Source organism: Onychomys torridus, chromosome 1, assembly GCF_903995425.1.
Source record: "Onychomys torridus chromosome 1, mOncTor1.1, whole genome shotgun sequence".
Classification (NCBI taxonomy): domain Eukaryota; kingdom Metazoa; phylum Chordata; class Mammalia; order Rodentia; family Cricetidae; genus Onychomys; species Onychomys torridus.
Window position 1 is genome coordinate 105,799,193 of NC_050443.1, and position 27,830 is coordinate 105,827,022.

Here is a 27,830-nt window from a genome sequence, read left to right on the forward strand (position 1 = left end):
TGTGCTAGACACAGGTTGAAGTCAGGGCCCATTTTCCTGGTTGAGACTTCTGGGAGCTCCATAGGAGCCTAACCAATAAACTGCAGACCGTAGAGAAGGGAGCTCGAATTTCTGGCCCATTCCGCAGGCTGCAAACTTCTTGGCCCTTGATTATAATCCCAAAGAGCAAATGAAGAATGGGCTCAAAGATCAAGTTGGTGCACTGCCCTCCCAAACGGCACATGTCCTTGGGTGTGCTGTTGGCCCTGGAAGCATGGTCAGTTTTGAGGGTTAAGTAGCTTAATATTCAAACCAAAGGCAGAGGAGGCCCAGGGCCAGGCCCAGTGGCAGAAAAAGTATGGGCCTTAACCCCTGGGCTGGAGCTGAGTTGAAGACAGGATGGTGGTTGCAGAGGTGGCCATCTGGCTGGGACTCCTGGGTTTGGGGAACCAAACGAGGCTGGAGTTCTGCCACATTGTGGTGGATCCAGGAGGCATACGTAGAAGTTAGAGTATACACTCCAGGCCTGTTAGGGGCTCCACAGGCATCACCCCAGCTCACAATGCCTGCCAAATACCAGAGGCCTTCTATGGGACAAGAGAGTGGGCCTCCAGAGTCACCCTAAGGAAAAAAAAAAAAAGCTCTGTCAGGACATACCTCTGGCCAACAGTCATTCATGCCCACTCCACTCAGCCCTCCACCTCTCAGGGTATACTTGTCTCTGGGCCCTGGGCCCTTGCCCTTACCTGACAAGCATCTTTGCCCCCCTTCACATAGCCAGCACACAGCATGTCCTGCTGGATAGTATGGGGTTCTTCAGGCACGGCATTGATGTTGTACAGACAGCCACAGGTTTCTCGGCTGATCAGTGGTACCTCAAGCTGCTGCAGTGGCCTGGGCATCTGGAGGCTCACTGTGGGAACAAAATGTATTTACTCAGGGTCCCCAACCCAATCAGCTTCCCCTTCCCTGTCCCTTGGAACCCAGTGCCCCACCTCACCTGAGGGGGCTACATGTCCCCATCCTGTGACGGTACACTGCAGGCCGTTGGGAAAGGAGGCGTTGGCTGCAGGGAGGCAGATGGGTCTGATGTAGCGTGAGAAGGTGACAGGGCTGCTGAGGCGGACGAGCGCAATGTCACCCTGGGAGCCCTCTTCACGGTAGCTTGAGTGGGCGATGACCCGAGCCACTGTGCGGACCACAGTGTCATTGTTGTAGGAGTCCAGCTGGTGGGCCCCCACCTTCACCTCGTATTGTTCCCTGGAGTGTTCTCTGCAGGCAGAGAGGCAAAGGGGAGGACCTGAGAGACCTCTTCTGTCCCCTGACCCTTGGTTTTTTGCTGTCCTAGCTCAGATCCTGTATGGCACTGAGGACCTAGTTTTACCCATGCCCTAACCTCACTTTGGGGGGGGGGGGATCTCATTATTTATCCCTGGCTGTCCTGGAACTTTATGTAGACTAGGCTGGCCTTGAATTCAGAGATCCACCTGTCTTTGCCTCTTGAGTGCAGGTATTAAAAGCATGACCACTAAGTGTGGCCCAAGACTACTGATACTCTTAGGCCCACACCAGAAACTAGTCTGACCTATGGTCTGGAATGCTTTTTTTTTTTTTTTTTGAGACAGGGCCCAATATAAACAGGGTCAAGCTGGCCTTGAATTGACTATGCAGTATCAGTGGATGACCTTGAACTTCTGATCCTGTTTCCACCTGTACTAGGATTTCAGGCCTGTCACCCAAATGCTGTTTCTAACCCACTCTGCCCCTCCCTCTGCCCCTCCACCGGTTGGTACCTGGGGAAGCAGTGAGCAGCTGAAACCACCCATTGATTGGACACGAGTGACCCTCCACACACATGGACGCCATCATAGGTGATGCTGACCTGCCAGGGCCACTGGCCAGGCTTGGCATTGCTACCACCTGTGATGCGTGGCTGGATGACTGCGCCACAGGGGGCTGTCCAGGGAAGAAGGGAAAGTGAGGGCCGCCCTTTCCGTGCATGTTTCTCCCCCCCCCCCCACGGCAGCCCTTAGCCCCCCCCCCCCGCCACTCCCCCCACTCCCCGTACCCCCGTCCACTGAGACTGGGTTCAGAGCCTGGGAAGTGCATTCATGTTGAGCTGCCTTCCCACCCTGTGGCTCAACAGCTGTAAGACGTTCACTGCCTGGCGCTGTCCTACTCAAGTGTCATGGCAGCCCCTTCCTCTCAAGCCTTCTTGCTTTCTATCCAACCTACCCCTTACATATCTGAATATCTTTATAAACCACAAATCTGGCCAAGTCACGGTCTTGCTAAGCTCTTCCATGGCTCCAACTGACCTTAAGATATGTTCCAGGGGCTGGAGAGATGGCTCAGCTGTTAGGAGCTCTTACTTGTTATTCTTGCAGAGGCCTAGGTTTGGTTTCCAGCACCCACATGGCAGCTCATAACGCTCCTAAATTCTAGTTCCAGGGGATCTGATACCTCTGACCTCCAAGGCACCAGACACTCACATGACACACACACACACATTCACACAGGCAAAACAAAAAGATTCGTCCAGATGCACCCGACACTGTCCTCTGACTGTTGTTGCTCCAGACACCTCCTGTCACATATGTTGGGCCGTACACGACTCACCTCTGGACCTTTGTTAATACCAGTCACTCTATGAATGCCTTCCTACCCTTTCTCTGCTAGGTTGGAGAGTCTTCTTCCTAAGTGCGGCCCCTCCGAAGCCTGTTCTGATCTAGCTGCCTGAGTCGAGTGTTCTCAGCTTCCAGGACCCTCTCTGCCCACTGTCCAGGCTGACAACTGTTCTCATGCCTATGACTGTTCCAACTGTATCAACCTGTGCGTTGCCTAGGGACACCCCTCTTCCCAACCTATCCCCACACAGAGCACACAGAGGCATGGAGGTGGTTTAACATCGAAACGACTGGATACTCTGTGATGTGGCCCAGCCTCCACAGAGCTAGCAGGGGAGTGGAGAGAAAGCTGCCTTTCTCGTCTTCCTCAAGCAGAGAAAACAGATTCCCAGACTCCATTCCCTCATAACCATGACAATGGCTGCTACTTAGCCTGCTGTGGCATGTCTGGGCCCAAAGGGGCTTTCACTTCCCAATCTACGGGACCCTCACTCCAGCCCTAGTACAGAGCTGACAGCTTTTAGGGCAGAGAAACTGGAGCTTAGAAAGATAAGGAGACAAGGCCACTAACTAGTTAAGCTCCGACTGAAAACCAGTCTGCCTAGGAGCTGGTCTGTGTAGTTTCCCTCAGAACCACCCCCGGTACCCACACTGAGAGTCAGACTTCGACTATGCCCTGGACAACTCAGAGCTTCTCTTCACCTCAGTTTCCTCATAAAACAAGAGCCATGATTCCATCCTCACAGAGCTGTTGGGACACTTAGTGTGGCTAGGTGAGCGAGCTCAGTAGGGTGACAAGAGCCCCTAAATCCCACCAGGGGACTCCGAACTGGTGTACCCTCACTTCCCTTCTCCCAGTTCCCTAGAAAGCCTCACCTTCAGCCCCGTCAGCTCCTGGAGGGAAAGAAAGAGGGAGGAATGAGCAGGGAGGCCTGAGTTCCAGACCCCTAATACCCACCACCTTCCCAGAGGGCAACTCCTGGCTTAGGGGGGCGACGGGAGAAGACGGCTAACTGGTAGAACACAGAGACTCATGAATCTGGGATGAGAGCTGTGTTCTACACAGGGTTCTCTCTGCCTGCTCTCGCCTTGCCGCGGCCCTCTCTCCAACCCTCCCTCCCCGCTGATCCACACTTACCCATTCTTGACTGGAGTGAGCCAATAAGAAGCAGAATGGCCACAGCTTCCAGCTGCCCAGGTCCCAGGCCCACCCTTAGGGCCATGGCCCAGGACGAGGGCCCCCCGGGGAGACTGTTGGTAGAGAAGGAAGGAAGACTGGTTTTGAAAGGCAGGATTTAGATGTGGGCTCAGAAGTGAGGAATCCCAGGAGCTCCGACGGGAAGGTGAAGCCAGTGAACAGCGGCGGGCTTCTTGGCAGGAAATGGCCACAGGGGGTGAAGACACGCCTTTAGTCTCTCTGCAGTGACCAGTGTGGACCTATTCCGCCTTACAACCTGGCCACCACACAGGCACCTCAGCAGAAGACCTACCTGTGGGCTCCTCCCTCAGCCACACCCTCCTGGCTGAAAGCTGTGGGATTTCCCCCCCACCCCCTGCTTCTGACCTCTGTAGTCCTTTCAGACTCCATGGGTAGTGGGGGTGGTTTTGGTAAGAGGAAAACTGATCCTGGCCAGTCAGAAAGCAGTCTAAGGCAGGGCTGGAAACCCTGAGGGCCAGTCAAATTGTCCCAGGTCTTCTTGGTTCTCAGTTAATACCCCCACCCCCACCCCTCCCACAGCAGCCTGGCCCAGACTTTATTACTGTAGGCCTACAGCCACTGCTCCCTCCCTCCCTCTTTCCTCCGGCCAGGTATCTAAGACTAGGACATGGGGGATGCCCCAGGCCGGGGCCACTCCTGGCAAGCACTCTCTGAGGCTTGCAGTCTCCTTGCAGGTGTTGAATACATCTGGCTGTTGACAATCATCCAACAAGTATTTGCTGAGTACCTACTATGGCCCCAGGCACAAGTGGCAAACTATACCACCCATGACCTCCTTGAGACTATGATGAAGTAGGGATGTCAGACTTGAATCAAATCATAAAAGGCAAATTATTGAATAATTTCAAACCATGAGCTGTGATGGACAAAATGAGTGGGGGCTTTTAATTGCACAGTAGCTGGAGAGGTCCTGGAGGAGGAACACTGAGAACCAAACCCCAAGAGAGTATGGAAAGATGCTAACAAAACAAAACTGGCAAAGCTGGGCTGGGCGAGGTGGCACATGCCTTGAAATTGTCCCGTCCTGTCCCCCCACCAATGGCAGGGCATCTCTGTGATTTGTGGCCAGCCTGGACTACATAGCAAGTTCCAGAAGAGCTAGGGGCTACATAGAGAACCCCCTCCCTCCAAAAAAAAAAAAAAAAAAAAAAAAAAAAGACAAAGCTGTGGTGTCATAAAGCAGGAGAACATCTGTAGTGTAGGGTGCCAGGGTAGAAGCTCAGGGAAAGGGGCTGGGGAGACGGCTCAGGAGCTAAGACAGTTGTTGTGCAAACATAAAGCCTGAGTTCGGATCCTCAGCACCTATGTAAAAGCTGGGTGTGGTGGTTCAAGTTTGTAAGCCCAGTACAGTACTGGGTGGGAGAAAGTGGAGACAGCAGATCCTGGGGCTTAGCTAGCCAGCCAGTCTGGATGAAATAGCAAGTTCCAGATTCAGTGAGACCCTGTCTCACAAACAAGGCAGAAAGCAATAGGCTCAGAACTTGCTTGTATGGGTGCGTGCATGTGTGTATACACACAAGTACATGCCCACAGGAAGAGTTCAGGGAAAGGCAGCTTGAGTGACCGCTGTCAGTGTGGCACTGGGGATATGGCTTAGACTTAAGCTTGAGGAAAAATAGACCCTTATATCCTCTGCTCTCTTCCTAGAAGCCTGGGCGTCTGGACTCCAGCCCAGCCTGGTGGCCAGAGAATTCCTGGAGGGGGTGAAGGGGAGAGGTGGACTTCAGAGGGAAGGACAAAACTTTGGGAGTCAGGGTGTGTTAGGGAACCGATGAGGCAGGATCCAGGGGAGGGTAGCTGGCTTGGTACGGAGAGCAGGTGGAGCATGCACTTCCTGAGGGCCTGAACAACAGTTACTGTGGTATCTAGAAATGAAGGAGAGGCCCTTAACAACCTCTACCCTCCCTCCTCAGCCTCTCAGGACCACCTTCTGCTGACTTCTAGTCTCCCTTCCTTCTCCCTGCCTGTATAAGACTGCGACCCCAGCTTCAGAAGTAACCCTCCACTTACCCCTGAAGACTCTCACCCTTTCCTCAGGTCTGTTTGCTGTCTTTATGTACTCAAACCTCATTTCTTCTCTGACCATTCATTCCTTGATCCCTCGTCAAGGAGTAACCACGAGTTTCCCACTTGTCAGGGAGCACTTGGTGACCTTATTTTTCAGACTCCAATTGTCGTGCCTTGCCAGTTAGCAGGTGGTACCGGTTGGATGAACAGGTGAGTGGTGGGTACAGAGGTGGGATTTGCATGCATGTGGCCCAAATCCTGGGGGCATTGGTTAGGATGGTCAAGTGGGAGTTTCTTGAAGGGTGCGGAGGTTCACTCATGCTAAAGACTCTAGGAATGCACATTATACATTAGGGTGTGTATTTAGGGCTGGCTTTGCCACCCCAAGGCTTCCTAGTCTAGTGGGTCCGGAGCCAGGGCTGAGGCATGCTGCAGGTGCTGGAGACACTAATTCCAATGGAGAGGTGACACACAGCCAGCTGTCCACCTAGCCTCCCCCGCCCAGAGGCAGGAATGAGGGAACAGCTGCCACGTTATAGGGGACGTATTTCCTGGGATCCCAAGGCCTGACTCACCACCAAGAAGGAGGAGCCCTAACCTTGGGGCTCTCCCCTTAGCTCTGAGGTGTTCCGCAGCCACCTAAGAGATGCCACAAGGCCACGTGTCTGTATTTACATCTTTATTATCTCTTCCTCCCCCACCCCCAAGGATTCTTAGGTCCAAAGTGGCCAGCACCGAGGTCCAATTATCTGAAAGCTGATAGATGGAAGAGGCCCTCTCCAGGCCTGGGAGCTGGCCGGTTGGGCTGCATTCCAGCCCTGATGGGTGGTGTGAAGAGGAACCAGACTCAGCCCTGGATCTGCGGAGCCAGGAGAAGCAGAAGCAGAGCAGCAGCAACCTTAGGGGAGCTTGCAGTTCCTGCCAAGTCTTGGGGGCAGGGGTCACTGTCTTCAGGAGGCCAGTAGGGGGAGCCGCTAGGATGAAGAAAATGGGCTTCTCCTACTGTTTGTGATATCCAGGTAGCTTCAGGATCAATGGCTGCAAACAGCTCTTGGCCACCTCGAACAGCCATGCCCATGAGAACCCAGGGGCCTCCCTCAGTCTGGCACAGGAGGGCAGGTGCTGAGGTCACCTGCAAAGTTGGAGCCAAGGCCAAATGGGTCTGTTACCCTTGTATCTGGTTCTCTTAACTTCCCTAGGGTCCAGTCACAAAGCACTGCATGTCTACACCCTTAGGTATCTGGTTCCTGGTCTCTCTAAGGTTAGGCCAGAAATATCATTAGTTCCTATCTGGAGCCCAGTACTAAGAAATTCCAATCTGAATAGGGTCTGGTCGCCCAGAACTACCTTTCCCTTCCCTGGTCCAAGATGCCTAGGTCCCTGTACCTCACATCTATCTTCCTGCCCCTCAGCATAGAGGACACAGAAGGTTCCGGGCGGCAGAATGCCCTGATAGAGGCAGCGACAGAGTCGTGGTGTCAAGATGGAGGCAGCAGCAGCTACAGGAACTGGAGAGAAGAGACAGCTGTTCAGGGTTCTGGTCTGAAGTCACTCCTCACTCCCATGACCTAAGGGCTCTCACCTCTGTCCTTGGGGTCCTTCCAGCCCAGCACCCAGCAGCTGGCCCCTGAGGGAACACCCCCTGGGTGTAGGCAGATGGGCAGAACGGATGGGGAAGGCTCCACCCGGGAGTTCAGCTCCAGGAGGGCCAGGGGGGGTCTAAGTCCCAAATGCCTGGGCAGGCGGATGCTGATGACAGAGCGGGATACCTGGTGGCCCTGTGGGAGGGAGCTGGCCCCTGCCTGGCCCAGATACACTTCAATGTAAGGCACTGTTGTAGAGCCCAGCCTGTGGGAACAGGAAACAGAATCGTCTCCTATTTCTCCCATAACTCAGCAAGTCCTTCCCAGCAGAAGAAAAGGGCAGGGCAGGTCCATCCACCAACTGATGTGTGATTTCTCTGCTGTCTCAAAAGATCTCCCCTCCCCACCCCCCAAAGCCAACCAAACCAAAACATCCCAGCAGAAACACCCCACAGTGCTTCCCTGTACTACACAAACCCCAAAGTGACAATGTCCTATTGCTGAGATTCTTGATTTATCACCTAATTTCCCTCCCGTTGCCTGTGGCTAGGAGAGACCCACCTGAGGATACAGTGAGTGGCTGTTAGGACCCAGCCTGGGGCAACCAGAATCCCAGTGCAGACTCGATTACCAGTCACATGCACCTCTGTCAGCCAGGGCCACAACACACCAGCTGCAGTGGCCTTTGGCCTTAGGCCACAGGCTAGAGAGAAGAGGTGGCCTTCTCAGCGGGAGTCCCAGAGCTGCCCCCTGGAAGCCCTGCCAAGATCTAAGTATTCTCAGGAACTCCTGAAGACCCCTGCTCACCACCGTGCTCAGTGTGTGGGGGACAAATCTGTTTCTCAGTCTCCTCCCCCTCAGGGCCCCAGTCCCAGGTTAGCTGGTCCTCCAGGTAAGCTCCCTGAGTCACATGACTGATCCATGGACCGTGAATCTGCAGTGGGGAGAAGGCTCGGGGACGGAGACAACCATTGGAGAGGGTTCTGTATCCAGCCAGGAACCACGTCCCCTCCTCACGACACAGAAGGCTCCAACCGGAATCGTTCTGTAGCAAAACAGTATTATCACTAGCCTGAGCGCAGGCTGCAGGTGTATAGAGATCCTTAGCCTTTTCTGGGCTTTCCTGGGATCCTGAGTCTCTTTTCATGGACTAATCAAACATCCTTCCAGCCAAATTCCAACCCTAATTTGCATAAAAATCTAGCCCTCAAAATTAACAAACTCCAACACCTTCTCATTCCTCCCTCCTCTTTTTGGAGACAGGGTTTCTCTGTGTAGCCCTGGCTGCCCTGGAACTCAAAGGTGTGCGCCACCAACGACGGCTTCGGGCCTCTCTGAAAATTAAAATTGCCAAACTGATGGCTCAGTCTGTCAAGCACTTGCTTCACGAAGTCTCGGGCTTGGATCTCCAACACTCATGCGTTTAAAAAGAAGGAATAAGCTGGGCGTGGTGGCGGATGCCTAGGCAGGTCTCTGAGTTCGAGGCCAGCCTGGTCCAGAGCGTGCGTTCCAGGACAGTCAGGGATACACAGAATACACAGAAAAACCATGCCTCGGAAAAACAAAACAAGGAATAACCAAGTTTGGGCGCCACAAGCACGAGGCCCCGCCCCCGGACCTAGCCGCGCCCCCCCCCCCCCCCCCCCGGCCCTCCAGCTGAGTCCCGGTCAGGACCGGATTTTCGCAGCGAGTTCCTGTCGCTCACCCAGCATCGGCCCGCCTCTTCCTCCTCCGGGTAGGCGGGGCAAAGCAGGCGCGGCGGTTCTCCTGGCGGTGGCACTGACTCCCCCTGGCGGCCGTACAGGCAGTGACACCACCAGCTGCTCAACAGCTGCGCCTCCAGCTGCGCGCTGGCGCCGGGTGCGGGTTCTGGGAGAAAGAGCCGGTGCTTCGGCCGCGTGCTCCCCGCCCCGCCCTCCCCACCCAGTCGGTGTCCCCGCGCGGCCCCGCGCACCCCCGCGGCCCCAGCGAGCCAGGTGGCAGCGGCTCCCGGGCAGGAAGAAGTGTTCGGGATGGGGCAGGCACACGGCACTCGGGGCGGCGGTCAGGTTCACGCGCGTCCACAGCTGCAGCAGCGCCAGGTCCGAGGCCGAGTCCCTGGAAGCGTTCTTGTGCGGCACGAGGCGCGCCACCCTCTCCTCCTCCGGATGCGAGGGCAGCAGCACCCGCCAGGCCTCAAGGTCGCGGGGTGGGCTGTCAGAGGTGCGGGGCTGCTGGATGGGGAAGCTGAGGACGCGTGCGCATCTAGCACACACGCGGCAAACCTAGCTTCCCAGGCGCAGACTGCATCTCGGCGTTGGGATGCTCCGGCCAACGCAGGAACCCTGCCCCCTGCTATGCTATTCGGGTTCTCGCGTTTGGGACCGAGCCTCCTACCCACCCTCACCAGACTCCCTTGGTTTGTGCTGGGTTCTATACTCTCCCACCACCCCAGAGGAAGCTAGTCTCTCAGACTGATGTGGGAAGGGTAAGAGTGCCTGATAACGTGGATTCTCACTCACTCCAGAAAGCAGCTGGCGGGTGCCAAGACCCAGCTGTCAGACACCAGAGCTCCATAGCAGGGTCTGGAGCCTGGCACCATCACCTGGGCCTCCCAGGGCCAAGTCCCTGGCCGCGAAGTCTTCCCGCACTCTGAGAGATGAGAGGCCTGGGTCAGGGGGTCTGCAGAAATCATTAACCCTGCAGCCTCCAGAGTTCGAATCTGCCCAGTCCAGCTCTGTCAGGTTCAGTGCATCTGCCCTTCACCTGGTTGGGCAAAGGTACAGTTTTCTTCTCTGGGCTCCCAAGGTCCTGACTGGGGCTTCTGAAGCTGGCTGGGAAAGGCAGGCCCAGGCTCTGAGCCCATCACTTGTTCCCGTATCCACGACTCATAGGGAGCCACTGCAGTGAACACCCCAGGGCGGTTCCTCCGTCCACAGCCAAAGCCAAAGCTGGTGATTCCCGCCAGGAACCAGCGGCCGCCATCCTCACAGACCAGCGGTCCCCCAGAGTCACCCTAATGACAGATGACTCAAGTCAGAGATCAGTTCAAGAATCTACACCCCGTTTTGACCTCACATACAACCACCTAGAAACCTCCCTTGGCTACCTTCACCTCAGTATTATCTACAGTCTTAATCAGAAGAAAGCCTGGTAAAGCAAAACCACTGAGTAGCCAAAGAGCATCCAGACAATGCATCCACGATCTTTCAAGAAAAGCCTGTCGGTCTCATTCAGAGCTGAATGGTTATGTAACTAGTTCACCCCTAAACTGTCTGTGATTTCTAAGGTTTCTAAGTCACACCCCCTAAAGTTTTGTTTTGGGATGAACTTGAACGCAGGGTCTCACAAATGCTGGGCGCCACCCCTCAGCCACCTCTTTAAAAAGTAAATCAAGGACGGCGGGGGTGGGGGGTTGCTCAGCTGGGAAAATGCTTGCCTTGTAAGCTTAAGGAACTGAATTCCAGCTCCATGACCCATGTAAAATTGTGATGACCTGAGCTGCACTTGCTGGCCAGCCAATCTAGCCTAATGGGTGAGCTCAAGGCCAATGACAGACCCTGTCTTAAAGGAGGTGGACTGTATTTCTGAAGATGACACCCAAGGTTGTCCTCTGCCTGCACCCCTGCATGCACATGTGCACCCCTGCACACATGCACACACTCACAAAAAGAAAGAAAAGAAGTCAAAGCCAAGCTTGGTGCTCCATACCTATAGTCCCAACACTTGGGGGGTGAAAGGATCAAGACTCAGTGACATAGATATTTTTAGGCTAGCCTGAGCTACTACATGAGACTGTCTTCAAACAAATAAACAAAAAGATGGGCCAGTGAGGTGGCCTAGTGGCTAAAGGCGCTTTTGCTAAGCCTGGTTGCTTGAGTTCAATTTCCAGGACTCACATGGTGGAAGGTGAGAACTAATTCCCACAAGCTCTCATTTGATGTCCACATCACACACACACACACACACACACACACACACACACACACACACACACTTAGAGATACTAGCCAAGGAAGAAGCTGCTAGATCTAGGCAGTATAAGGGGAACAAGAGCAGGTGTGGTGCCTATGTCTGTAGTTCCTGCTAGTGCAGAGTGCTGGAGGATCACTTAAATCCAGGAGTTGAAGATCACCCTGGGCAATATAGTAAAATCCTGCCTGTGAATAAATGAACAAATTCATTAAGAAGGGAGCCGGGCGGTGGTGGCTCACACCTTTAATCCCAGCACTCGGGAGGTAGAGCCAGGAGGATCTCTGTGAGTTCTAGGCCAGCCTGGTCTACAGAGCGAGTTCCAGGACAGCCAGGGCTGTTACACAGAGTCTCGAAAAGGGGGAGGGTATGAAATCAAATTAGGAGGAAGACCTAAAATCAGCAGACACAGAAACAATGGGAATGGGGCATTGCTCTTAAGGTGTCTCTAACCCAGCCCAGAAATCTTGGTGACCTGAGAAGTATCACAAAGAAGTCTTTGGGCTGGAGAGATGGTTAAGAGCACTGGCTGCTCTTCCCAGAGGACCCAGGGTCAACTCCCAGCACCCACATGGTGGCTCACAACCATTTGTAACTGCAGTTCCAGGGAATCTGATGCCCTCTTCTGACCTCCTCAGGCACCAGCCATGCACATGGTACACATACATACATACAGTCAAAACACTAACACATATAAATTAAAATTTCAAAAATGTTTAAAATGTGCTGAAGAGATGACTCACCAGTTAAGAGTACTGTCTACTCTTCCAGAGGACCCAGGTTCAATACCCAGCACCCACATGGCAGTTCACAACTGTCTGTAAGTCTAGTTACAGTGGATCTGACACCCTCACACATACATATATTCAGGCAAAACACCAATGCACAAAAAGTAAGTAAGTAAATAAATAAATATGTTTAAAAAACAAGAAGGCTCAACTTTTTGTTTGTTTGTTTGTTTTTGTTTTTTTGAGACAGGGTTTCTCTATGTAGCCCTGGATGTCCTGGAACTCATTTTGTAACCCAGGGTGGCCTTGAACTCACAGAGATCTGCCTGTCTCTGCCTCCTAAGTGCTGGGATTAAAGGTGTGCAAGACCACTGCCCAGCCCGGCTCAACATTTTGTAGAGTTATGCTACCCAGAATAGTAGCTAACAGGCCAGAGCAAGTATATTTTTTAAGATTGGTTTTAGTGTTTTATGCATATGACTGTTTAGCCTGCATGTATGTTTGGGCACTATCTGTGTCTGGCGCCTGTGGAGGTCAGAAGAGGCTGTTGCCCCTGGAATAGGAATTACAGAGGGGCAGCAAGTGCTCTTAACCACAGAGCCAACTTTCCAGCTCTGATTATTTAAATGTAAATACAGTTTTGGTTTCTCAGCCCCTCTAGAGTCCCCCCCCCCCATTTTGTTTTAGTTGAGATAAGGTCAAATGAAGCCCAGGCTGGCCTCAAATTCGCAGTGTAGCTGAAACTGGCCTTGACTTACAATTTTTCTGCTCCTATCACCTCACGAGTTCTGGGATTGCAGGCATGCACCGTGGCTCTCCACTTCTGTGGTGCTTTGGGGCAAATTCAGGGCTGGCTAAGCATGCTAACAAATGAACTATCCCCAGTATTTCTCTCAACTTTTTTCATGCGTGCATGCGTGCAGTGTGTGTGTGTGTGTGTGTGTGTGTGTGTGTGTGTGTGTGTGTGTATGTTGGGGGACAACTATATGTAATCAGTTCTCTTTCCACCTTTATGTGCGTTCTAGGAATTGAACTTAAGCTGCTTGTGTGACAAATATTTATCCCCTCTGAGCCATCTCATAGGCTCCTTGTTCTTAAAATTTATTTATTAATATTGTGTGCATTGGGAGGAGCCATGTATACCACAGCACACACACAGAAATCAGAGAATGGCTGGAGGGTTGTTCTATCTCTCCACCTCCAGTTCCAGAATAGGACTCAGGTTGCCAGGCTTTGGAGTAAGTCCTTACTGGATAAGTACCTGTCTTCCTTCCTCCCTCCCCGGCAACCCTGCAGCAAGGTCTTGCTATATATTTCAGGCTGGCCTTCAGGCCCCTGCTTAGCTTCCGAGGTCTGAACTTGTGACCTCATGCCTCAGTCTTACATGTGTTACATGGAATTACAGGCCTGGAACACATGTGCAGCTTTACTTTTCCTTGTGTTCCTTTTCAACAACACATTTTAGGCATTCAGTGGCCACATGTGAGTAGTAGCTAACTAGCTAGATAAGCAACATTTTCCATAGCTAAGGAATTTTTGTTTTGAGACTATGTAGCCCTGTCTGATCTTGAACTCAGAGATCTCTGCCTGCCCCACCTCCTGAGTGCTGGGATTACAGGCATGTGCCACAATGCCCAGCCTTTCTGGTTTGTTTTTTTTTTTTAAAGCTGAGGATCAAACCCAGGACCTTGTGCTTGCCAGGTAAGCATTCTACCACTGAGCTAAATCCCCAACCCGCCTTTCTGTTTTTAAAATTACATTTATTTATTTATTGTGTGTGTGCACACTCAAGTACCATGGCCAGAATGCCGAGGTCAAAGCACAACTCTCAGGACTCAGTTCTCTCTCTCCTTCCACCATGTGGATCCTGGGGATCGAACTCAGGCTGTCAAGCTGGACAGTGAGATACATACTTGCTGAGCCATATTTCCAAGCTCAGGAAGTTCAATGAACACTAACTACAGTGTGGGATAGTCAAAGAACTCAAGAAATTAAGCATAAGGAAATCAAGCAACCCAATAAAAAAAAAATGGGCCATGGAACTGAACAGGGAGTTCTCAAGAGAAGACATACAAAAAACCTACCAAACATTTCTGAAGTGTTCAACACCATTAGCCATCAGGGAAATGCAAATTAAAACTACTCTGAGTGTTGCAGATGTGAAGAGGAGCCCTTATTCACTGCCTGTGGGAGGCACAAATTAATATAGCCATTATGGAAGCCAGTTGGGAGGTTCCTCAAAAACACAAAACAAAAACAGAACTACCATATAATTAATCTAAGCCAATCCTGGGCATGTACACAGAGAACTCCTTGCCCTTCCATAGAGATATTTACAGTCTCATGTTTCTTGCAGCTGTATTCACTATAGCAAGGCAACAGAACCAATCTAATTGTCCACCAACAGATACTGGATGAACATCTGGTACAGGGATAAAATGGAATATTTCTCAGCTCTGAACAAAAATGAAATCACAGAATCTGCTGGAAAGTGGATGGAGTTAGAATGTATAATATTGAGGTAATATATCTTGAAGGGAAAATGCATAGTCTCACTTATGTGCCTCCTAATCTATAATATGTATGTATGTATGTATGCATGTATAAAAGTGTACATGTGGCTACAATATAACATGTAGAATGAACAAGAAAGAGCTGAACATTAGGATGTGAGGAAGGACTGAATGCAGGTGTGGGACATGAATTATGAGTGTAAAGCTAATGTTTTTTCTAGTTTTAACTCTGTCATGGACTTTCAGTTTTGATTTGCTTTGGTTTTGATGGAGTAGTGCATAAAAATATAATTGATAGTAGAGTGTGAAATCTAATGTGAAGCTCTGTAGTCTCAGAACAGCTGTTCTAACTGAATAGGGGTTCATTCAGATGTATAACTTCAGGTCTGGATACCCTCAGAGCATGATGGTTTTCCCCAAGTTCTTTACAATAACGTTTTAATTACTAATATAAAAAACTACTTTGAGATTCCATCTAACCCCACTTAGAATGGCTATTTCTTTCCTTCCTTCCTTCCTTCCTTCCTTCCTTCCTTCCTTCCTTCTCTCTCTCTCTCTCTCTCTCTCTTTCTTTCCTCTTGGAACTGAGGACCAAAACCAGGGCCTTGTGCTTGCTAGGCAAGCGCTCCACCACTGAGTTAAATCCCCAACTTCTCTTTCTTTCTTTCTTTCTTTCTTTTTTTTAAAGGGGCCTTAAAAAAATATTTTTTAAATGTAAATGCTCTGTCTGCATGCATGCCTGCAGGCCAGAAGAGGGCATCAGATCTCATTATAGATGGTTGTGAGCCACCACATGGTTGCTGGGATTTGAACTCAGAACCTCTGAAAGAGCATCCAGTGCTCTTAACCACTGAACCATCTCTCCAGCCCCAGAATGGCTATTTTCAAAAATTAAAAAATAAAAGTAAATGACAACAAATGATGATGAGGACTTGGGGAAAGGGAAATATTAATCCATTATTGGTGGGAGTGTAAATTCGAGCATCTGTTATAGAGGTCAGTATGCAGGCTCCTCAAAAAGCTAGACTCTCTTACAGAGAAACCTGCCCATACATGTTCACTGTTGCTCTGTTCACAGTAGCTAGAAAATGAAATCTGCCTAGATGTCCCTCAGCTGATTAATGACTATGAAAATGCAGTGACTACACACAATAGAATTTTATTCAACTGTAAAAAAAAATGAAATTTACAGGAAAGTGGGTGGAACTGGAAAATATTATTAATATATTATATATATTATATAATATATATTATACTATTCTGAGGTGATCCAAGCCCAGAAAAGATAAATGCCACGTACTCTCTCTCATCTGTAGATCTTAGCTCCAAGTGTCTAGAGTTTTATGTGTTTAATGTATAGCGGCTGCAGCAGTCAGGAAGCTAAAGGGGGTTCACCAGAGGGGGAGGGAAGACACCTCAGGAGCAGAACTCGTGATGTAAGGGGGTGGATACTAGGGGGGTCTCAGGGGCAGAACACATGATGTAAGGGGTGGATACTGGAGGAGTAAAGGTTTAAATTGGATAGGGATGGGTGGATAGGAGAGAGGAGAGTTGGATAAGTTAACCAAAACTAAAGATTTATGGAAAACCCTTATGGAAACCCAGTAGTTTGGGTAAAAATATAATTAACAGCTTGTTCTACAAAGAGTATTCTAGGCAGCCAAGAATATACAATGAGACCCTGTCAAAAATAAATTTAAATATATATATATATGGTTTTAAAAGGAGTTTGAACACAAGTACGCTGTATTTGTGGACAGCTTCCCCAAGAAGCTACAGGTTATTAAAAGAAAGTCTCAGTGTCAGGGTGGGACCCCTCCCTATGGGTCAGGGAGGCCCCAGAGGCCCCCAACAACAACACAGAGTATTGTTATTGCTCTCAATTGCCTACCATATATGGTAAGACTCTACTGTAGAAAACACAGCACTCTTCGGTTGCAGTACACAGAGGAATAAATCTGAGACTGACCAGAACACTTCTTCCCTGCCCTGCTGGCTACCTTTCTTGGTGCTGGGAAGTGCCGTGAAAGCTGGTGGAGAATTCAAGTCATCAATAGTATTTCCCCGAGGTGAACACTGAATCCTACAATACCAACCTGACAAGCAAAACTTTAAAGAGAAAAACAACTGTTATGTGACTGTTAACTTGCTCTGCATTTTATGTGCCACAGGTATGAAAGGTGACATTGCAAAATACTCCGCTCTTCTCACAGTGTAGAAGGGTGACCCCGGGGGAAGGGTGATCAAAACAAGCTCAGTAGTTAGGATAGGCCTTAGCTGAGTTTGTCTTGCTCTAAGGGGAAATTGCCTTTGGTTATGACTTTTTATGGAATGGGGTTGGGTCTGCTTGCTGCTTTCAAAGCAAAAAACCACACACAAAAAAAATGTGTTCAGGGCTATCCCAGGGGCCTGGTGTGAAATGTCTTCTGGGTAATTTGGGGTAGATCTTTTAAACCAACTGCTGGGTTGTCCACCACTTGCAACAAGAGGAAAAAAAAAATCTACGTCAGAAGAACAACCAAGGAAAAATGAGCTTTTTTTTTTTCTCCAGGGGCTATAGATACAACTTTTTAAAGAACATCCTTAACTGTGTCTGAGAAATTGCATCGTGTCCATTGATGAACTAGTGGTATGAAGGTCATGGAGGTAACCACCTGCTTTCTGATTGGTTTTAAAGCCTGCTCTGCAGGAAGGATTCTATCCCTGGTACTCTAAACCATGGGGTCATGGGCCCTAGTGGGGAATCTACTACTATTGTATTTGTTGTCAAACTGCCTTCCAAATATTTATGTTTATACCCATAGATCAACGCGGCTCTCAACCTTGATCAGAAAGCTCCTGTCTGCAGTGGGCATCCGTTAATGCAGAGAGCCGTAACTGGTCAGAGTGCTGAGAACAAGTGACCACTGAGTGCTCACCACTAGATGGAACACCTGTATCAACATCCTGTGACTGTTCTCCAGGGAACAGGGCAGAGTCGGAGCTGGAAGAACCTAGGAGCTGGAGGAGCAATGGGAAATGCTGTCTTCAGTCACGAGATGACCACTGCCCTCAGAAACTCACTGCAGCTTACCTGCGCATGCTCAGACTAAGGAAGCCAGCCAACACTCCAGCAGGCAGCGCTAACCAGACTCAAGCGAGATGCAAAAATGGAGGTGAGGGAGCGAGGGGTGCTGGGAGTATCTGATGGGAGAAGGACGGGAGTTCCCGGTGGGCATGACTAACGTACATTGTATACTGGTGTGAAATTGTCTAAAAGTGAATAAAAGATATCCTGGGTGAGGGAAAGCAAGTGACCAGAGCTGGAGAGAGGGCTTAGTGGTTATAACAGCATTTGTTGCTCTTGGGAAGGACGCAGGTTTGGTTTCCAACACTCACATGTTGGCTGATTGATAACTATCTGAAACTCCAGTTCTAGGGGATCTTGTGCCCTTCTCTGGCCTCTGCAAGAACTGCACACATGTAGTACACATATATACACGTAGGCAAGACACTCATACACATAAAATAAAAATAAATATAAATTAAAAAAAAAGAAAGGAACTGGGCTGGGCGATGATGGCAGAGCCAGGCAGATCTCTGTGAGTTCAAGGACAGCCTGGGCTACAGAGCAAGATCCAGGACAGGCACCAAAACTACACAGAGAAACCCTGTCTTGAAAAAAACCAGAAAAAAAGAAAGAAAGAAAGGAAAAAAGAAACTGATTTTGTCTATTGGTTATGGGTCCTGGAAGCTCAGAACCATCCACAACCCTACCATCAATGCTGGGTTTCATTTCTCAAAAAAGTTACTTTAAATATACTGTTTTGGCCACCAGCTAATCATTTGGAAAATTTTCTTTGTGAAGAATTAATTAATTTTTCTCATTAACTATTTGATAGGTACCTACTAAGTAACAAGTGCTATGTTATAGACTGGGCTTTGGAAAAAAAAATAATAGCTAATGCTTTTTTAGATCTTGTGAGGTCACTAATCATGGTAACAATACTTTGACATAGGTAACACAATTATTGTCACTTCAGATGGGAGGTGTGAACATTTGGGCACAGAGCTGCTGGTGCTGGATTTGTGAAGGAAATGGAGGGAAGTCCTGAATGAATGTGTATTGTTGACATGAGCAAGGCCATGTCAAGGGCTCCAAAGCCTTGGACCCATGAGATATTGGCAAAGCCATTTCCTCATATGGATCATACTCAAGATGGGTGGCAAAGCTCAACTCAGGAGCCCAAAACAATTATCAGTGGGTGCAAAGACTAGCAACTGAAGCTTCCCCTGGGGAGTTTACAGGCTGAGACCGCTGGTCTAAGACCTCCTACTGAGACTAGTTAACCTTTTCCCTGTGCTGTGCCTAGTAAACACCCCAAGGTTCCCAATGGTGGGGACAGCTTTGCTGTCCTTTTTTATTCTCTTCCCATCCCTAACCCATGCCTCATGGGATACAGGGGGAACAGTAACTAACTCCAGAGTGTGATGCTTTGTTGCATTACGCTCCCATGGGTAACAGGTACGCGTGTCGAATCCTGGCTTTCATTCACCTATAATCTTTATGTCAGCCCTACTCATTGGTAATCCTTTTGCTTTGTTTTGAGATAGGGTCCCATGTAGCCCAGGCTGACCTCTATGTAGCTCAGACAGGCCCTGAGCTGATCCTCTGGCCTCTACTTTCCAAGTGCTGAGATTACAAGTGTGCCCTGCTGTGCCAGGCTCCATGGACTGTCTTTGGGTTTTTGTTTGTTTTGTTGCCGGAGATTAAACTCAGAGCCTCCTAGGTTCTAGGCATATACTGTACCCCTGAGCCACACTCCCCAGACCAGATTCCACTGAAGATGAGACTCAAACATTTGTCTACTCCTTAGCTGCTTTCTCTGGAGACCTCTCCTCACCTGGCAGGTATCCCTGCGTCCCTCTGGATAGCCAGCACACAGCATCCCTGGCAACAGCTGGAAAGTCAGGTTGAAAGGGCCAGGCCGGCTGTAGAGACACTGACAGGCAGCCTCTCCCAGCAACCTTAGCTCCACTTCCTGTAGCACCCACGGGAAAGGCAGAGGGTCTGAGGGCAGAACCAGAGAACAGATACTGTGAGTCAGGTATGACACACTCATCTCCCCAGGCCTCAGCTTTGCCCCTCCTGGATAGTCCCATCAACATGCCCCCACTGGGTCTGGAGATGTAGCTCAGTTGCTAGATAGCTTGTTAACATGCATAAAGGCCTGTGTTTGGTCCCTGGAACTGAACAATCCAGGTGTGGTGGCACATGGCTATAATCCCAGAACTTGGGAAGAGGAAGTGGAGAATCAGACACTCAAGGTATCCTTAGCTACATAGCACGTTTGATGCCGTCTTGGGGGATGTGAGACCCTGCCCTAGGGAAAACAAAGATGGTACCTGGGCCTACCACTTTCATCACATTATCTGTTGCTCTTATCTTCTCTCTGAGTCCTTTTCTTAGGTTTGGCCCCTCAAGCAGCCAGTGAGAGCTGTCACAGATGATGGTACAGGAAGTGTATGATACAAGGTCCTCAGACAGTAATGCACATAAGGGAGGAGCCAAAATCATTAAGCTCTCAACCCTGATACAGCATTTGTCCAAAAAAAGAGCATGCTTTTCACAAAGATATCATGTGTATTAGATACAGAATTGTATCCATTTGCCAACCACAGAAACTGGACTTTAGGATAAATGTTATGCCACATGCCTTTAACTCCAGCACTTGGGAGGCAGAGGCAGGCAAACCTCTGAGTTTGAGACCAGCCTGGTGTACAGAACGAATTCCAGGACAGTCAGGACTACACAGAGAAACCCTGTCTCAAAAACACAAAAAGAATCTGGGTGTCATCCCTGTTCCCCTTTTATTTTATTGTTTTTTTTTTGAGACAGTTTCTCTGTGTAGCCCTGGCTGTCCTAAAACTCGCTCTATAGTCCAGGCTGGCCTCGAACTCAGAGATTCACTTGTCTCTGCCTTCTAAGTGCTGGGACCAAAAGTGTGTGCCACTACTGCTCAGCCCCTCTTGCCCTTTTAAAATATTATTTTGTATGTATGAGGGTTTTGCTTGATTGTATGCATATCATTTGTGTGCCTGGCACCCACATGGGTCAGAAAAGCACACAGGATATCCTGGAACAGGAGGTATCTGGAATTAGATTTGGTTGTGAGCTACCATGTGAGTGCTGGGAAGCGAACCTGGGTCCTCTGTCTGAGCAGCAATGCTTTATAACCCCAAGCCTTAACTCACCTTCCCCAGTTAGTTCCCAAGCTACCCAGGACAGGGCTGTATTCCACCTTAGCTCCCCAGTGAAGGCAGCTTGACCCTGGGCCTGAATGAGCAACTCACCCTCCTGACTGGCCGGCTTCCTAATTCACTCTGTGCCTGCTCCTTCCAGGAAGAGTGTTTCTATAGCTCAGCTCTGAGTTTTTACCAAGAATAATAAATGGATGCTCCAGGCCCAACCAGTGCTGACCTGGGATTCCAGTGTATATAACCATTACCAGCTGCTACTTTTTTCTTTTCCTTTCCTTTCCTTTCCTTTTCTTTCTTTCTTTCTTCCTTCCTTCCTTCCTTCCTTTCTTTCTTTCTTTCTTTCTTTCTTTCTTTCTTTCTTTCTTTCTTTCTTTCTTTTTGAGACAGGGTCTCACTGTGGAGCTCTAGCTGTTCTGAAACTCACTATGTAGAACATTCGGACCTCGAACTCACAGACATCCATCTGCCTCTGCCTTAAAGGTGAGTGCCACTACACCCAGCCCAGCTGCTGCTTCTGATGAAAAGTCTCAGGAGCCAGAGTGGGGTAGGGAAGGCGAAGAGGACTCTTCAGTCTCACTCAGAATCTCAAGAGGCCAGGCTGAACCTGTCCTTAAAGCTCAGCTAAGGGAGTCTGGGGTGGTCGGGGTTGATAGCTACTCTTTCCCTCAGTCTAGACTGACCTTAAGACCTTCCATCTGGCCTCAGCATCCTTGTGAGCTCTGCCCTGGCACTCAGTCTAGCTTCCTAGCTTTTCTCTGGGGCCCTCGGATGGCCTCCACCTAGCACATCCTCTCTCCACACCTTCTCCCTGGAAATCTCCTGCTCTGAAGGCCCATGTCAGGATGCTGTCTTTCCACAAAGACTTCCCAGGTACTTGGCATCTCCTCCACAAAGCTCCTCTCAAAGTCCCCAGACCAAAGCGGGTGTAGAATAGCTAGGGGTATGTTTGCTAGTAGTAAAGTAACACCAAGTAGTAGGGGTGATTGAAAATGGAAAAGTAGCCGGGTGGTGGTGGCGCACGCCTTTAATTCCAGCACTCGGGAGGCAGAGCCAGGCGGATCTCTGTGAGTTCGAGGCCAGCCTGGCCTCCAAAGGAAGTTCCAGGAAAGGCACAAAGCTACACAGAGAAACCCTGTCTTGAAAAACAAAAACAGAAACAAACAAACAAACAAAAAAAGGAAGAGTAGCCTGGACACCTTCGGACACAGCATTTACTTATTAACTGACTTTATAGTTTGCCTCCCAGCATGATCTCTGAGGCGTGGGTTTTGCTTGTTATGTTCACGGGTGCATTTCTTTTCAGTGCCGGTCTAACACAGGGTCTGGCACACAGAGACACACATCCTCATGAGAAGAGTGAGTGAATGAATGTCCTGAGAAGGGCTGAGGAGGGAGGGAGGGAGAGGACAGAAGTGAGGAATACGGAAGAACCAGCGGTGCTAAGTGTCAGTACTTGAACAGCTCTTTACAGAAGGTAACCACCGCCCATTAAGTACGTCTGTGCTAGCCACTGGGCTATAGGCTTCTCTTGGGTTTTCCCGTCTGAACCGCCCAACACCCCTGGGAGCTGTTTTCCTCCTTTGTAGGAGGAAACGTGCAGGGGGAATGCTTTGTCTGCAAGATCTGGGACGGAACCTGAGTCCAGCCTAAATCCAGAAGAGAAAAGAAAAGAAAAAACAAAATCTAGGAGAAAAGGTGAGGCCAGACAGAGGTAGGGCGACCTCTGGAGCAGAGGAGGGTACCTAGAGGGAGGTTAGGAATTTTCCGTGGGTCAGAACCAAGTCTCCCAAGCTCCGCCTGGGTCCCTCCTTTTAGGCCCAGCTTCTGAGGGGCCACCCACCGGGGGACCCAGCTTTTAGGGCGCCCCGGGACCCACATCTGCAAGTGAGGTCGTTCGTCCCACTCACCAGCCTCCTGGACGTCTCCCCAGCCAGTGGCCCAGCAGGCGGTGCCGTGAGCAAAGCGGTGCGAGGCGCGAGGCAGGCAGACCGGCCGCACCCAGGGGCTCAGCCTGGCGGGCGAGGCCAGGCGCAGCAGAGCCAAGTCGGCGCCCAGTTCCACTCTGCTGTAGTTATGCGGCACCAGGATGGCCGCCACGGAGCGCAAGTGCGCGCCGTCCAGGGGTCCGTCCTGGGAGTGCACGCCCAGCAGGACTGACCATTCATCTGCGGGCTCCAAGGTCCCATTCCTGTTCACGGAGTCAACAGATCACCTTGGGGCTGAAGACTCAGAGCCCAGGGGGGAGATCTAGGGAGTGAGCGGTCAGATCCAGATTTGACAGTGGAGACAGTGGAAGTTGAAAGGGTCAAATAGGACTTGGAGATGTCAATGGAGGCAAAGATAATTCCTATTGCTATTGAGTATGGCATTGCTGGGCAGGGAGGATAAGCGGGGAAGGTCGAGCTGCAGGGCGAGGTTAGCCTCGGAAGGAGAGCTGGACAAAGACTGTACTCACGTCACGAAACAGTGAGCAGCGGAGAGGACCCAGGAAGGGGCGATGAGCGAGCCCCCGCAGATGTGGCCCCCACCTTGGTGCAGGCTCACCTGCCATGGCCAGGTGCCCGGATGTGCGTCGGAGCCCCCCACGATGCGGGAAGAGGGCTCAGGGCGGCCGCAGTCTAGAATGCAGAACCCTGGAAGTCAACCCCCACCCCACCCCTCCGACCCTCGTACTCCAGAGACCCTGGTAACTCGGGAGAAAGCCTGAACCTCCATCCACTCCTTCAATTTGCCCTTCTGAACATGACCAAGGCACGGCTGAGTTCCTGGGCACTTCCAATTCACTCATGACTTCTTTAAGAATCGCGCCTTTAGTCCCAGCACTCGGGAGGCAGAGGCAGGCGGATCTCTGTGAGTTCGAGGCCAGCCTGGTCTACAGAGCGAGTTCTAGGACAGCCAGGGCTACAGAGAAACCCTATCTTGAAAAACAACAAAATAACGACCCCCCCTCCCCTGGACCTAACAAACCAACCGACAAAAAACCGGTGAGATCCAGGGTAACTCATGCCTCTCACCTAAGTCTTCAAATTCTCCTTGGGTAGGACTGACAGCTGGGAGATAGGAGGTAGAGAGAGAAAGACGCGTGTTACTTCAACCCCGACCTCGCCCAGTCCCACCTGCCTGCTCTAACTCCGCCGCCGTTGCCTCCCCGATTGCGTGTTATTTCAGCTCCGTGACCTGCCTGCACCAAGGCTGCCGCACCTGACTTTCCCCTGTCCAGCAGTCTTACCCGAGTCCTGGAAGGCTCCTGGGATGGGGCTGACCGCTGGGAAGACAGATGGTAAGGTTGGAGAGAGGACCCACTTAGCTGTAGCTCTCCCCCTGTCCACCCAGGTTTACAGGGTTCCGTCTCCCCAGGACCCCTGGGCCTTCCTTTCTCCCTTTCCTTTCCACACAGTCCCTCAGGCTCCTGACACGGCCCTTCCCTCCTTTTACCACCCTCTCCTTCTTCCTCTTGACACTCGACTTCTCTGCCTCGTTTGACATCTCACTGCCTAGAAAGGATGCAGGACACACACCCTGCTTTCCAGCTCTCTAGGAGCTGGTACCCGGGCTTCCGGAAGCCCTGTCCTCTAAACTTACCCAACATTACAACTGGGAGGAACAGATGTTGGGACATGGTCCACTAGGGTTGGCTGGAGGCACAGAGACAGGTGAAAGGCTGCTTCCTGCCACCACACTGTCACTGACTATGTGTGCCTGGTTCCTCCTGATGGTCCCAGGAATAGCCCCACCCTTTCTGGCTAGAACCCATTTGTGGGAATCTGAGAGGATCTGGGGCTGAAAGAGGAAAATAGGGAGGTTCAAAGGCCCCACCCAGAACTCTGGTGCATCTCACGTATCTGGAGGCTCAGAATGAAAGTAGGGGAGGTGTCCTAGCTCCAGGATACCTGCTGGATGTGAGAGAGATGAGCAGAGAACTGTGTGTTTAAAACTAAGAAAGACGACATCCGTGGGGGTACAGTGCTGGATGCACATGCACTGGGTCCTTGGAAGAGCAGGGCCAAGCTGAGCAGTAGCCCTTGGCACGACTCACCTGAGACCTCACCTTTGATTGGGGTGTGGCTTCCCTAGTGGCTTGGCCTTTTCTTCTCACACAGCTCTGGTTACTGGAGTTACTGGCCAGGGCTGGGACAGAAACTCCAGGGAATTCAATTCCATCCTAACAAAGGGACCACAGATTCTGGCCTGTTGAGCAAGGCCTAGGGGTACTGGAGAGGACTGAGCAGCTTGGCAAAGTTGAAACATTCTACTGACCTCTGTGTGCTAGGGTGGTAGGCTCTCAGTACTGTCGATTGCTTTTTATGTGACTTAGGAAAACCACGCAGCCCTTTGGTATTCTGTTTATCATTAGGAGTCATTTAAGAGATGCAAGGGGCTGGGTGTGGTGGTGCCCACTTGTGACTCCCAACACTGTGAAGGCTGAAGGCATTCCAGTCCACTTATCCCAGACTACAGAGTGAGACCTTGTCTTAGCAAAGGACAGTGAGGTGTGCGAGGTATGGGACTTAAGTCCTAACAGCAAAGCAAAGGTTTTTGTGGAGGAGTGACTAATACTTTGAGGGGCTGTGGATGTCGCTCAGTGGAATGCCTGGTTCACATGTGTAACCAAATGCTTGGTTCACATTGGTTTGGTGGATTTAATCCTCATCACTTCTTGTACTTGGGAGGTACAGGGAGGAGGCTCAGGAGTTTAAAGTTATCCTTGGCTGTAGATAAGTGAGTCTCAACCTGGGAGTCTCAACCCCTCCACAGTTGCCCAAGATTATCTGAAACACAGATCATTATGATTCATAACAATAGCAAAATTACAGTTATGAAGTAGCAACAAAATTAATTTTATGGTTGGAGGTCACCACAACATGAGCAACTGTATTAAATGATCAGAGCATTAGGAAGTTGAGAACCGCTGTTGTAGAGCAAGTTTGAGGCCCGGTCTGGGCTACATGAGACCTTGTCCCAAAACACAATGTACCATCATAACAGCTTTATTTACAAGAGCCAGAGCCAAAGAACTAAAAGTCTAGTAATCAGGAAATTTGACAAATTATGATATATTTATACAATAGAATACTTTGCATCAATGAAAAGAATGAATTACTCTTGGGACATGGTGGCATCTAGCTGTCACCTAGCTGCTTAAGAGGCTAAGACAAAAGGATCACTTGAGCTCAGGGCTTCAAGGCAAGCTCCAGTAACATAGGAAAGACTCATTTCCAAAAAAGAATTACTATGTGTACAGCAATACAAAGGAACCTCGTAGAAATTATTTTCAGGGAACATGTGTCATACTCTATGATTTCAATTATATATATCCTTTTTATTTTCCTTTTCCTGTCTTATCTCTGTAGCTCAAATTCTAATTGGTCTTAATAATAAAATCCCAGGCCGGGCAATGGTGGCATACACCTTTAATCCCAGCACTCTGTTTTAAAATATATTTATTATTAGTATCATCATCATCATCATCATCATCATCATCAGTAGTAGTAATAGTAGTAATTATGGGTGTTTGGTTTTTTTGTCTGCATAAATATGTATGCACAATGTGTGTGCAATGCCCACAGAGACCAGAAGAGGGCGTTTGATCACCTTGGAGCTGGAGTTACAAGATGGCTGTGAGCAGCCATGTAGGTGCTGGGAATTGAACTGGGTTCTCCGGATGAGCATTCAGTGCTCTTAACCCCTGAGCCATGTCTTCAGTCCTCTTATTTTTTTGTTTTTGTTTTTCAAGAAAGGGTTTTTCTTGGTGCATCCCTGACTGTCCTGGAACTCACTTTGTAGACCAGGCTGGCCTCAAACTCACAGAGATCCACTTGCCTCTGCCTCCCAAGTGCTAGGACTAAATGAGTGCACCACCAAAGTCAGCTCTATTTTATTTATTTATTTTTTTAAAAGACAGGATCTCACTATATAACTCTGGCTGGCCTCACTGGCTGCAGCTCTCTTGCCTTGGCTTCCTGAGTGTTGAGACTGCAGGTGTAAGCTGTCATTTTTGACTACTCTTCTACAATTTAGGAATAGAACAAACTGACAGGTGATGCTAGAAGCCAGGAAAGGGAAGTCCTTCCTGGTGACAACATTAACTGGAAAGAGCACAGGAATGTTGCCGTCTTGACCAGGTGATGGTTGTATAGCAGAGCCAGATTATGCAAGAAATCCAAGGGAGTCTGCTTAGGAGGTATCAGGGAATTTATTAAGATATAAGTTGGGGAAATACACTCACAAAATACAGAACCAAGTAAACAGCTGAAACCTTCCTCTGATCCGTCTGGGAGCTAATGCACCTGGCTGTCTGGTCTCCGATCATGCCAAAAAGAGACCATGACCCCTCTAACTTTCCTTTTAAGAGGTCACATCTAGGGTTGGGGATTTAGCTCAGCAGTAAAGCGCTTGCCTAGTAAGCGCAAGGCCCTGGGTTAGGTCCTCAGCTCCGGGGGTGGGGGTGAAGAAAGAAAAAAAAGGAGGTCACATCCACAGGCAAGAAGCACTGCCTCCTTTGGACTGTATAGCCCAAGGTCATGGGTAGAGCAAATACCACTACATTTACCCTTTTTGTCTAAATAAGAAGGTTCTAAACCTAATGCAAACTACATACAATAAGAATGAATATCAAGTGTTATCCAGGAGAAACAAAGAGTAATAACAAACAAAAATGGAACTACAAGCAACAAGAACAACGTTGAGTAAGAAACATTCTAAAGGCGGTGGTGGCGCACGCCTGTAATCCCAGCACTCGGGAGGCAGAGCCAGGCGGATCTCTGAGTTTGAGGACAGCCTGGGCTACCAAGTGAGTTCCAGGACAGGCACAAAGCCACACAGAGAAACCCTGTCTCGAAAAACTGAAAAAAAGAAAAAAGAAAAAAAAAAGAAAAAGAAAAAAGAAACATACTAAATGTCCAGATTGTAGGTAAATGGCAAATTGCAGAGATTACTCCAAAAGCTGTCCTATCCACAAGAGTCTAAATCTATTACCTAATATG

The 27,830-nt window shown here is 49.8% G+C and overlaps 2 protein-coding genes across 5 annotated transcripts; both read right to left on the minus strand.

Annotated features, from left to right (window-relative positions):
• Positions 1–259: 259 nt before the first annotated feature.
• Prss8 (serine protease 8) lies at positions 260–3,829 on the minus strand. The gene is made up of 6 exons (XM_036179614.1): positions 3,745–3,829; positions 3,483–3,500; positions 1,773–1,935; positions 980–1,251; positions 726–892; positions 260–600 (listed from the first exon to the last, which is right to left on the minus strand). Exons 1-6 carry the CDS (start codon positions 3,827–3,829, stop codon positions 280–282), a joined length of 1,026 nt encoding a protein of 341 aa, XP_036035507.1. The 3' UTR covers positions 260–279.
• A 2,667-nt stretch (positions 3,830–6,496) lies between these two features.
• Positions 6,497–24,746, minus strand: Prss36 (serine protease 36). 4 transcript variants are annotated; one of them, XM_036194342.1, is made up of 15 exons: positions 24,430–24,746; positions 24,077–24,112; positions 23,862–23,897; positions 23,303–23,465; positions 22,755–23,035; positions 19,491–19,657; positions 10,161–10,410; positions 9,917–10,046; positions 9,370–9,608; positions 9,121–9,284; positions 8,223–8,460; positions 7,977–8,118; positions 7,415–7,680; positions 7,219–7,340; positions 6,497–6,964 (listed from the first exon to the last, which is right to left on the minus strand). In XM_036194342.1, exons 1-15 carry the CDS (start codon positions 24,464–24,466, stop codon positions 6,680–6,682), a joined length of 2,556 nt encoding a protein of 851 aa, XP_036050235.1. In that variant the 5' UTR covers positions 24,467–24,746; the 3' UTR covers positions 6,497–6,679. The 4 variants fall into 4 exon arrangements, with proteins under 4 accessions (XP_036050235.1, XP_036050244.1, XP_036050226.1 ...); XM_036194351.1 differs by having other exon boundaries at positions 6,516–6,964; positions 9,136–9,284; positions 9,370–9,641; positions 24,430–24,466; XM_036194333.1 differs by having other exon boundaries at positions 6,516–6,964; positions 9,370–9,641; positions 24,430–24,466.
• Between the last annotated feature and the right edge of the window lie 3,084 nt (positions 24,747–27,830).